The 12,257-nt window shown below is 33.3% G+C and overlaps 2 protein-coding genes across 6 annotated transcripts; both read left to right on the top strand.

Moving 5' to 3' along the window:
• Positions 1 to 3,777: 3,777 nt before the first annotated feature.
• Positions 3,778 to 9,280, top strand: LOC143904509 (evolutionarily conserved signaling intermediate in Toll pathway, mitochondrial-like; the record flags this gene model as incomplete). The annotated part of the gene is given in 6 exon segments (XM_077419243.1): positions 3,778 to 4,393; positions 4,577 to 4,626; positions 4,628 to 6,258; positions 6,429 to 6,652; positions 6,796 to 7,154; positions 7,233 to 9,280. Coding segments are annotated over 3 exon segments (801 nt in total), but the record flags the coding sequence as incomplete, so codon positions are not given.
• A 468-nt stretch (positions 9,281 to 9,748) lies between these two features.
• On the top strand, positions 9,749 to 11,903 carry LOC143904513 (large ribosomal subunit protein uL6-like). Of its 5 annotated transcripts, none has more exons than XM_077419248.1 (4): positions 9,749 to 9,880; positions 10,910 to 11,048; positions 11,291 to 11,618; positions 11,704 to 11,903. In XM_077419248.1, the coding sequence occupies exons 1-4, from the start codon at positions 9,834 to 9,836 to the stop codon at positions 11,808 to 11,810; spliced, it is 621 nt and encodes a 206-aa protein (XP_077275374.1). In that variant the 5' UTR covers positions 9,749 to 9,833; the 3' UTR covers positions 11,811 to 11,903. The 5 variants fall into 5 exon arrangements, with proteins under 5 accessions (XP_077275374.1, XP_077275376.1, XP_077275378.1 ...); XM_077419250.1 differs by having other exon boundaries at positions 9,753 to 9,891; XM_077419252.1 differs by having other exon boundaries at positions 9,857 to 9,875.
• Positions 11,904 to 12,257: the final 354 nt, after the last annotated feature.

The raw sequence follows: 12,257 nt of genomic DNA, 5'->3' as shown, positions 1-12,257 counted from the left end.
CGAAATTGTACAAATTAGATAAGTTAACGATTTTTGGACATTATCACATCTTTATCGTGGGCGACATGGCAATTACTGTAAACATTTAATGATTGGTAAGTATTAAACCTTATTTTGTAATTAATGGTACATATCCAATACATTGAAAATATCAGAAATTAACGATGTAATTTTTGTATCGAAATGTTTTTGTCGAAAATTAAAATAAACTAATGTAGCAGAGACGTTCTGGCGTCGAATATATTTTTATCTATAGACTTATGTAGATAGATTGCGCATTCATATGCAACAGCTGACGATAACATTGAAACTGAAGGACATAAATATATATGCTCAAAAACATGAAAATGAAAGTAAGAAAAAATGATGCACATCTCTTTTTAAAAACAAAAACGGCGATTGTTTCTCCTTTTTAATTCCTTAGTTTCTCCTTTAATTCCCATCAATTACATAATCGAATAAGGAAAACTGTTTCCAGTTTTTTTTTTTTTTTTATTAACGTTGACTTTTTACTTTCAATGAAGTCCGCAATCTATTTACATATATGAATTTACATAAATGAAATAATTTTACCCTACAATTAAAAAGTGAATTTGGTTTCACAAGAATATATACATATATATAAAACAAAGATATTTTAATTATAGTGAATTTAAGTTAAATCATAGTTACAAATATATATTTAATAATCACAGAATAGTTATAATTTTATATCGCATAATAATAAATGCCAGTAATTTGTAATTTTATTAATAAAATTGCACATCGAAAATTATGATTTTTAATATGATAAAACATTATTTGATTACTTTTATTGTAGTCACATTTTATTTTTACCTCTTACAAAATTAATTATACTATACTCCGTCCAACGAGAGATCATGGTTGATCAAATATAAATAACGATAGGGCACAGAGTCGCAACGAGGTGTTTGCGTTAAATTATTGTTATTTTTTAATAGATATTGTCCAACACTGTAAATGGCTCACGGAAGATTGAGCGATTATTCAAAATGTCATTTATTGTTTATTTCAATTAACATTCATCAAGAGACACGGTAGTGTCTCGTGCCAAGTATACGCGGAGCGAGACCGACCGCGATAGAACCAACGTGATGCAACCAATGCAATATTTCACACTATTATATAAAGATGAGTTGCAGGACTCTGACAGAAGTAAAAATTAGGAAAAATTTGGGTCAAATTGTAAAAAGTTATAAATTGATTGAAGTATGAATTTTTAAAGTGAAACTTTTTCAGGCACGGTAGTGAGTTCGATTCGCGACACGAAATTACGAATTTCGCGACACGAAAAGTGTAACGAAAATTCGACCAATAGGCGTACGGTATTGGCGAGACGGCTCCTTCTTTTGACACGGTAGTAAGTTCGATTTTGCGACACGAAACTCAAAAGTGTAACGAAAATTTGACCAAAGGCGCACCAAATGAAACTTCTTTGGTTGGCACGGTAGTAAGTTCGATTGTGCGACACGAAAAAACGTCACGAAATAGTGTCACGAAAATTCGACCAACAAGCGTACAAAGTCAAATCAAACTCCTTTTGGATTGGTAAGTAAATTCGATTTTGCGACTCGAAAACGCGTCATAAAAATTCGATCAGGCGTACGACACTGGCGAGACGGATATAGTGCGAGAACAGCGGGTAACACTACCTTTTCGAGTTGCGGGCGGCTTGGAGTGACTAACTCCGTTGTATTGTTTTTGTATTAATTTCAGAAAAGTTAGGGCAAAGCCTTGCCTTTTTTCAGAAGTTTCACTTCTAACGCGCGTGGCGACCACGCGTTTATTTTTACATTTTATTATATGTTTGTTAAGTACATTTAATACACGGAGAAAATTTTATATTATATTTTACTATGCTGTCGCACCAACTGCGGACCATCAAGACGCCCAAGTTTAAATGCTATAGTCTTAAGTAAAATTACTATGTCCATAGCATTTAGTGCTACGATCATAGCATTATTATAGCATTGAATGCCATGATCGTAGCATTAAATGCTATGGACATAGTAATTTTACTATAAGACTATAGCATTTAAACTTGGGCGTATTGATGGTCCGCAGTTGGTGCGGCAGCATAGTAAAATTTAATATAAAATTTTCTCCGTGTATGCACAATATCTTGGTATAAAAAATTATATTTTATAGTAAGCATTAACATTATCGTGTCCATTTTTTAGAATAACATTTTTTCAAACTGTAACAATAAGTTGAGAACGTTATTCGATTAACTTCATATTTGACACAAATGTTTATCATAATTGTCTACTAATCAGAGGCTTTTGTCTACTAATCATCGGAGAAAATTTTATGGATAAATTGTTTGAATGAATTTTTTAAAATCTTACGCAGCATTGTCGATGTCTGGGCCATAGAATGGGTGCGTTCAGCCGATACTCCGCTAGCCTAGCAATCGTGAGCAGTCGCTCGTTTTCGCTCGTTTCCTCTCCTTTTAATCCATTGGGTCAAAGGAGAGGAAACGAGCGAAAACGAGCGACTGCTCACGATTGCTAGGCTAGCGGAGTATCGGCTGAACGCACTCAATACTTATTTCTTTGACGAGCAGCCTGCTCATTATTTTTTTTGCTCTTTGCGCCTCGTTCGTTCGTCCTTCGACGAACTCTGCGCGAAGCGTTTCTGGACTTATGTTTATAGGAACTTTTTTGCTCCAAATTCAATTTCCTATAAGACCCTGTAGTTTTATTGACCTGACCTGGAACACCGTGTATATATGTATATACACTCAACGATATGATAATTATTGATGAAGTAACACTTAAATCTAGAGAATAATCAATGTCTAAATTTTTACCATATCCCGTAGCCTCGATTCTAATAATGTGTAGGATTCTATCTAATTTATTAGTTAAGAGAAAATCAGAAAATGTTCGTAACGCGATCAGTATATAATTTCTTTTCCAAAAATATTTTCCGATTCTTACATCTAAAATAATTTGTGAATAATATACTAATGTTTTTATTTTGATATAAACAATAATAGAACCGGTTTTACTGTCCTAAATATTTGGGTCACGTAACAGGTGGCCCAAAGACAAATGATCCGCGACATTTGATCCGGAGACGAAAAAACCAAAAGACGTAAAAGAAATTCAGAATTATGAAAAAAATTCTCCAATGTAATATAAATGTGTATACGTGAAGGCAGTAGGTTTCGCCCCCCTGTGGGGGAGAAGAAAAAACCGGAAAACAAAAAAATCATATTTAATTATTAATCAATATATATTATTTGTAATAACATCTTTTAGAAATCAAAGTAACAGTAGAACAATAATCGATACCATAAACGCCTAATTATTACACGGACAATACAGACGCTACATGTTTTAAATATTTCATTTTCGTAGCCTGATCGTATCTGGTCACAATATTTGTAATTCGCTCATCTTTGACCGCATATATTTTTCGTCTCTTGGCAACAACATTAACCCCAGTATTCATTTGAGCAATCGTTGTTTCCGTAATAACTTGCTCACCCTTAATCACATCCATAAAGCTACTGAATATTGCATGAACCACGCGAACTTTATTATTAAATGAGTGATGCCAACCCTCAACGTATTTGTTCGAACGCATGACATCATCAATAATCGCTTGATAAAAATTCCACAAAACTAAATCAAACATCGGCTTCTTACGTTTTTTGCGTTTACGACATCGTTCGCCAACCCAAGTTTGCTCAAAATATCGAATAAAATCGTTTAATTCATCATCATTATCTTCAAAAAACGGTGATATAATAAGCTCCTCATACGCCTCAAGTACATCATACACGAGTTTGGCGTGAACCGGGACCTGGCTATGTACAAGTCCCTGCTGGACGTGCTACCCAAGGGCAAGTTTATCCCCCACAACTACTACCAGACATTGTTCATGCACCCCAAGCAGCAGTTCATCGCCATCGATCTGCTCTGCAAGATGGAGCACAACTGCGTGATGCCGGACTTGGAGATGCAGGAGATGCTGCTCAACATCTTCGGGCAGCAGGGGCTGCCGTTGAAGAAGTTCTGGAGGATGATGTATTGGATGCCCAAGTTCGCCAATCTGAATCCCAGACCGGCGCCTAAGGATCCGCGGGTGCTCGCCAGACTAGCGACGAGTAAGATCTCCAGCGTGGATGTACAGACCATAATCACAGACTTCAAGACCAAGGATGTGGAGGATGCCATCGAGGATTCTTTGATCGTATCCGCAATGAGTAGTATGCAGGAGGAACTGTTGCGAATGCAGCCTCGTGATATTCCGATTTTTGTTGAAGGATCTTATACAATTTGGGTCGTCGATCAATGTATAGATTATTTTGTCGTGAAGGGAGCAGCTAAAGAAAGGAAGAACGTTCGCGAAAATCCTGATGGTAAATAATTACTTACTAATTCAGAGATTGTTACTTGCATATAATTATATTACTATCATATATGTGATAATTATTATTAAAATAATAATTATTAATCATAATATAGCATAATTATATAAATATTTCAATATATTATTTATTATTCTAGCGGACTTTTTAATAGAAAATGTTTTTCTTTTACAGACGTTTCAAATATTAGAATACCTTTCTGGGATAAGAAAGAAGTAGCTCTCTCTTGCACCTGCGGTTCATGAACAAGACGATGGCACGTACTTTGCAATGTGCGCTACCGGCACATCTACAAAAGACTCTTTGCTGTCCTGGATACGATGTCTACAAGAGAAGAATCCCATCTTGACTGTAATATAATAATAATGTAGAGCACTAAAATTGTAGAAGGTATAAGAATTTCTTCCTCCGTCAATTTTTTTGTTTGAAGTTATTCAAGCTGTTCTTCAGCTGCTTTAGATTGCATATTTCAGAGCAATGGTATCCCATTGTGTGTCTGTTATTCATGTTATCCATATTTCATCACAATTAATCAGAATTTGGTTCAAGTCATACTGAGCTGCTAGTGATAATTTTCCAACAAAAATTAGAATATATCAATGAAGTGAATTTAATAAATTTTGCGAATAACGTAATATAACAACGCAAAAATAAACACTTTGATACCATCACCAATATACAGTTACAGCGTTAAAAATTACTGCGTAACGAATTCATCCAAATATTAATAGTAATTTTATAAAGAAGATTGTAGTACGTTGATTGTAACAAACTTATTGTTCAACAATCTCGAATCTGATCAAAAGTTTTAGAAATCGATCTAACAGTTTGCCGTCAAGAGACGTATAGTCATGTCATTTAAAAAGGAACAATTTTTAATAAATCTCTATAAATATCACACCATCGCCATATGTATTAATATAAAATAAGATGTATTTGATCTAAATTAAAATCATTGTTGCAATCGCTTAAAATCGCTAGGATCGATATAAAAAATCGATTAAGAGTTGACGGGAAAGTGTTTTAAAATTAAATACATCTCATGTATACAAAGTCATAGATATATATGGATAAATAAATAGATATAATTGAATTATTATTTATCTTTCTGAACCGATTTTATATTTGGAATCAAACACTTTTTTGCACACTTTGCACACTTTTTGTTGAGAGTGTTAGAGCATATAAACGATATATAGAACATTAGCGAGTGCTTAGTTATTAACTTAATAACTAAGAATATGTACTTACATATTCGGTTAAGATGTTTATAACATATTTTTGCGCTAATACGTTTAATGTATGTATGTATATATAGTTTTCAATGTTTCATCTATATCGTATAGGTACGTACCATTTCCATATATCTACAAAAAGTTGTATACAAACATATTGGTATTATCCGTTTCAAATTTCTCCTTGATGTCTATATTTCCAGTAACTCTCCTTCATCAGCGGAAACAACACACGCAGCATCGTCACAGTAAAAATCGAGTATTCAGCTCTTATAAGTTCTAAAACGAGATTTTGTGCTATTGCGGAGATAATAAAAGGATTCGAGCTATGGCAAAGAGAGTAGTTTTTCATACAAGTCCGCCAGTTCATGCAACGACGGAATTGATCGGACATTTTAGTGTCGATAGTGATTTGCAATATCGTGCTGATTTATCGCAACTAAAATATTATATTCCTCCTTCGGATCTTAACAATGTAAATTTCGATCTCAATATAAATTGTACGTCTGCCCGTCACAAGCCACCTTCGCATATCATATTCGAAAATATATTAAGGTGGATTATTAGCGTTAATTTTCATGGAATTGCGAGGCCATTATCAAAACAGGATGAAGAACGTTGGTACGTTGATAAATCGATGATCATTTATATATTTATGTATATATTATTTAAATATATAATGTATTCTACAAAATTTTCTATATGTAGATAGCATATATTTAATACACGTTATACACAAAGAAGTTATTTTTGCTATTTTAATTTATATAATCAGAGATAATATTCATTAGGTTGGACATCGATTTCATTTGTTCTCATGAGGTAATAGAAAAACTGATGTTTTGGCCAGATTCAAAAAGTGAGAAATGGATTATTTGTGCTAGTAAATACCGTGGTACAATATATTTATGCGAATTTTGTCCAGATGAAAGAGAACGTGGTCAAGACAATGCAACAGTGTTAGAAAATAAAATTTCTTCAAGAATAAACAAATTTCGGCAATACATAACAGCAGGTATTTCACATTAAAATACGTATATGAAAATTTGATCATTTGTCGCTTTTACTTTAGATATACATTTAGCAAACAAAATAATGGATTACTTATTGTATTCATATAATTAATTTATTTAAATTATACATATTTTTTTTTATTAGATCATCCGTTACATGAACCAGATTCATCAATACCGCTTAATGAATGCGGAGAATTTTACTGTATGTTTAAAGCAAACTTTAGCAATGTTTCATTATTATACGGTGCAAAAATAGATGCTATTTCTTCACAACAACCTATAACGGATACACTTATTGGCAAACCTTTTGAATCGATCGGATTGAAGACGCTTCTTATACCAAATAAACACTCGGGTTGCAAACCTTCCACTGTAATAAAGTGTTGGAGTACGAATTTCTTGGCGAATACAAACAGAATTGTAATTGGATTTAGCAACAAAACTAACACAGTGAAATCGATACAGGAATATTCTATGGCTGATCTGTTAAGGCTCTCAGAGGTATATAAATAAATAATTATGTTAAAAAACTTGTATAACAAAGTTTAAGGACGTAGTATTAATGTGAAATTATTGCAGCCTCCCTGTGATGTGGGAGCATGCAAAAAGTACTTGACTACGGTGCTTAAAACTATCAAAAACAAGGTCACTGAAGATTATGATAAACGCATATATAAAGTTGAACGGCATCCATCCAAGGGAAAGTTAGACTGTACTGAAGTAGATCCTAATAACGAAATGTATCTTTTTTTAAAGCCGTGGTTTGTTGCTGAATCAGAGAAATACAGGCGTGGCTAGCAAACAGACTTTTAAATATTTTTCATATAATATAGAGAGATATTAGATATTACACATATACAAGTGTAAGAGATGCCTACCGGAAATTTCTAACAAATGCGTATAAAAAAACTTGGCCGTATCTATTCGTATCCACAGATTTAAGCGAATATGAAATGTAGACGCGTACAAATGCGGATAAAAATTTTATTGGAAATTGCAAATACATACGTACATAGATTTTCTGTGCTTTTAAATACGTACAAATTTGCCATCCGTATATACAGACATGCACATATATGCTAATAAATTACAATAAAGTTCGATAAGTTTTTAACTTGCATAAGCGGATATATTGCGTATATAAACATATAACATTTTGATCTGAATTTTTGGGATATCATCAGATACATGCTTATTAAATCGTAAAAATGCGGATAAATGATTCGCATTTGATTGTTTTTGATGGAAATTTCCGGTAGGGACGTGTGTTAGACAATTCGTACATTAATGCACAAATCATGATTTTTTTTAAGTTTTTAATTTGTTTGTAACTGGCATTTATAATATAATCCTATCAAAATATTAATATAGTATACGGTGATCTAATTGTAAGTGAATTGCAAAATTGAAAGAAAAACAAATTATTTTTAGTCTTCATTTTTTTGAAGTGACGAAGAGGACTTATTGGTTATTTTGAGATAGGTGCATGTGGAATGATAAAAGAAGAGATAATAATTTTTTAGATATACTGATAACACTGTTCAACAAAAAGTTACTTTGTTTCGAGCACAAGGCCGACAATAATCGTAGTCTTTTAGCGGATATCAAATGTTATAATAAAATTGCCCTTTTTTGCAACTTAACTGCAAATTTCTCAAAATTGTGACGTGATAGAGCAGTAAACAGTAAGTGCAATGGTAAACAGAATCGTATTCAGCGTCCAAAAAAAAATAGGTGAAACGATTATTCTCAGTCTTGTGCATTTTTTTGTTTTTGTTGAGAAGTGTAATAATTTTACATTATATTCAAAAGTTTTGTATAGATTTAAACAATTAACATTTAATTGAGTAATTAAGGACGTTCTCTCGTCCTTATACTAGAGAATATCGATTTTCTTAGGATTTTCTTGAAACTGTGAATATATACGTTAATTTAGGTGTGCTTTCTGCGTTGTATAAATTTCAGTACCTCTTTCGGTATAAAAAATCAAGATACTGAGTCTCAAAGTTTCAACTTTTACTAATAAAAAGGTTTTCCAGGCCAAACGGTAAGAGATACAATAAGGTTGGCCAAGAGGACCAAAGTTGCTCCTCTCGTCGAGTTCTATAAGGAAAAAATGCCAAAACTAAAAAAAATTAAATTTAAAATTTTTTTTTGAAACTTTGAGGCTCAGTATCTTTATTTTTTTTATACCGGAAGAGGTACTGAAATTTATACCGCGCATAAAGCACACTTAAATTAACGTATATTCACAGTTTCAAGAAAATCCTAAGAAAATCGATTTTCTCTAGTATGGGGACGAGAGAACGTCCTTAAACTTGAATATTTTAAGCTCATATATTTACTCTCATTATAATTATATTTCTAAACAAAGAAACTTTATTAAATATTAGACACTTCGACCTAAATATTGTCTGATTGCATCCATATTTTTTTGCGAGACATGGGTTCGAACATTATAATCCGAGTACCAGTCCGGTTAACCCTAAATCACGTAATACATTTAATTATTTTTATCTGCAAGTCGCTCCTTAGCTTATTAATAGCAGTACATTCTCATTGATCTGTAACATAATAATAACAATAATATAGAACAAAAATTCCAGAATATAAATCAATTTCTTATCCAGGCCTTTAAAATTACCCTTTTCAAGCAATTCTTCAGCTGCTTTAAGATGGCATCTTTATAGCCGGTGATCCTATACTGTTATCTATATTTCTTATTGCACCTGTTTTTAAAGTTCTCTCATTCCAACACGATCATCGTTCTTCTCTTATCTAGAGCGATATTATTTCCTTGCGATCAGTGAGAATTTTACTATCTTTATTTCTTAACTATATATATCTCAAAACATTCGTTTACCATGTTCTGGACGCCGAATAAAGCAAAGGGTGAAATAAAAATATTCGTCCATTTCTGAAAAGCAAATCAGCCAATCACACTCAAGAACTTAAGGCACGGCCCTAAGCGGTAGCGAATCCATACCGTTGATTTTTTACCGCTTAAGTTTAACTGCTTAAGTTTTTCTATGTGCCAAGGCCCTTAAGGTCGTTACGTTGAAGTTGTCCGGCCAACTTCATAGAGGTCTCTGCATCTCTCTGTACGAAGCATACTAGCGTTGGTATGCGTTGGTAGATTTCCCCTCTCCGTAGTCTCCGTGCCTCGATCTTTTCCGGTGTATGTGTATTGTATGGTGGACCACGTGGACCACGAGGTATAAGGTCAGGTAAGGTGGAGGTAAGGTAACGAAGTTTTTACGATGAAAAATATTTTGTAGAATCCGCATCAATCCGTCGATGCGTCGAATATAATAATTCGAATTGTGTGTTTTTCGCATTGTCGTATTTCACTCTTTCGCCGCAAAATATTATCTTTTTTTTTTATTAGCCGTCTAATAACAGCGAGGTGCACACGCGTCCCACGCGTCTATGGCTGCGGTCCTGCGGTCCACTTGACGCTACAAATGTTTTGAAGCATTTCTTTTCTCCTTTCTTTCAATGAAGAAAGAAGGAGAAAAAGAACGCTTTGAAGCATTTGTAGCGTCAAATGGACCGCAGCCTATGATTGTCGAGTCGCTTTGAGATTTACATGTGTTTTTATTTAAATAAAGGCATATACAAGCGAAGGTACATGTGAAAAATTAATACGCAAATTTGCGAAAAATCACGCAACTTCTATTCATCTATCTGATCCTATCGATTCGTGTGAACATGGGGTATTGAGCGCTACTAACCTGATCTAATCTATAAGCTGGTAAACTATTGAGAATCGTAAAGAATGTGTTCCACCTGTGTGTTACAATAAACGATCAAATTGACAGCGATATATTCTTATTACAAGTTATTTTGTGCAGTGAGAATAAAAGTTCTTATTTTTAATAGCGCTATATTTATTGATAAAAGGGTAGTAAATATAAACAATTGTAGCACGTAGTTTTCAAACTTTTGTAATTAAAGACACACCTACATATTTGTATTTTCATACTCAATTTATATTTATCGTATTCTTTAACGGAAACATAATTATCAGGACTTAAAAAAATCTAGCAGCTATATAGATAATTGCTACTGTCAATACTGTTGTATTCTATAATTACAGTACCCAGGTAGCAGAGTGACGTCAAATGATGTCTTAATAACGTCTTAATGACGTCTCTAGACATTATTCTGCTACCTGGGTACTATATCTTGTGGCAGTCTAGGCATAGGTCGTATATTACAAAAAGTGTAAATATATGAAATTATTTATGTTACAGAATGAAGCTAATCGATACTAATCAAACGGTTAAAATCCCAAAGGGATTGACTGTTACCGTCAAGTCCCGTCTGGTAACGGTGAAAGGACCAAGAGGCGTATTGAAACGATCCTTCAAGCACCTTGCGCTTGACATTCGTGTAAGTAGAATATTATTATTACAAAAGATATGATGTGTTTCTTGAAAATTGTCTTCCAGTAATCGTCTAATTTTAAACGAACAAACTGGAGTAATTGTATCCATTGTGATGAGAATTTGGATTCCCCTTCATTTCCCATAAATGATAAATCAACATCTGAAATATTTGCAATTTATATCAAAATGTTGCAACATTTGTATTTATGTCTTATATAAGTGAATATTCTTTATTCTGTATTTCAGATGATCAGCCCGAGGTTACTGAAGGTAGAAAAATGGTCCGGTGCGAAACAAGAATTAGCTGCTGTTCGTACAGTGTGCTCGCATATCGAGAATATGCTTAAAGGCGTAAAAAAGGGCTACCAATATAAAATGCGAGCTGTATACGCCCATTTTCCTATCAATTGCGTGACTACGGAGAATAATACGGTTATAGAAATCCGTAACTTTTTGGGCGAGAAATTCATACGCCGTGTCAAAATGGCACCAGGTGTGACTGTCGCAAATTCCGGCAAACAGAAGGACGAGTTGATCATAGAAGGAAATTCCTTGGAGGACGTATCTCGTTCAGGTAAATACTTTAATACGTATAAGTACCGGTAGTTCGAACAAATAAATAAACTTGGCAACGTTAAACATTGTATTCTATATTTTAGCTGCTCTCATTCAACAGTCAACGACGGTAAAGAATAAGGATATTAGAAAGTTTTTGGATGGACTTTACGTGTCCGAAAAAACAACAGTTGTAAAAGATAATGAATAAATTCTTCAATATATGACTGGACAATAGAATTTATTAATGCACATATTTTTATTGACCCAATATTGAAATAAAAATGTACAGTTTTTAATTGTCTTTATCAACGTTATACTTTGATACCTTATTTAGGTTATGCACATAAAAAGTAGTTATATATGTAGTTATACATGTCTTATTGTAATGTTTATTACCATTTTTATTATTATTTTTCTTGAAACTTACAGTTTTTAATTGTTTCTGTCAACGTTACTTAGCTTTAAGCTATGCACACAAAAAATAGCCCTAATTAAGGGTAGATATGTTTTATTATCATTTGTCTTTAAAATGGTCTCAAGAAAATTAATTTTCTCGAATATTTTGGTGTTTTAGTAAAATGTATGATGTTGTGCCGTAAACGGGGAGTGTTTCGGCACAGGATTCTAGGATACCGGGTCGGAGAATAAGTCGTCA

Source organism: Temnothorax americanus, unplaced genomic scaffold (assembly GCF_048541705.1).
Source record: "Temnothorax americanus isolate GAGA-0224 unplaced genomic scaffold, ASM4854170v1 Scaffold53, whole genome shotgun sequence".
NCBI classification, from domain to species: domain Eukaryota; kingdom Metazoa; phylum Arthropoda; class Insecta; order Hymenoptera; family Formicidae; genus Temnothorax; species Temnothorax americanus.
The sequence above is the reverse complement of the archived record's forward strand: the minus strand, read 5'-3'. Positions and strand labels throughout refer to the sequence as shown.

Bases quoted from the DNA above. Each gene is read 5' to 3' on its own strand.
- LOC143904513 (XM_077419248.1), top strand. From the start codon at position 9,834: ATGTGTATTGTATGGTGGACCACGTGGACCACGAGGTATAAGGTCAG. The intron at 9,881-10,909 runs GTAAGGTGGAGG...TTTATGTTACAG, and splicing joins ACCACGAGGTATAAGGTCAG to AATGAAGCTAATCGATACTA. The intron at 11,049-11,290 runs GTAAGTAGAATA...TCTGTATTTCAG, and splicing joins ACCTTGCGCTTGACATTCGT to ATGATCAGCCCGAGGTTACT.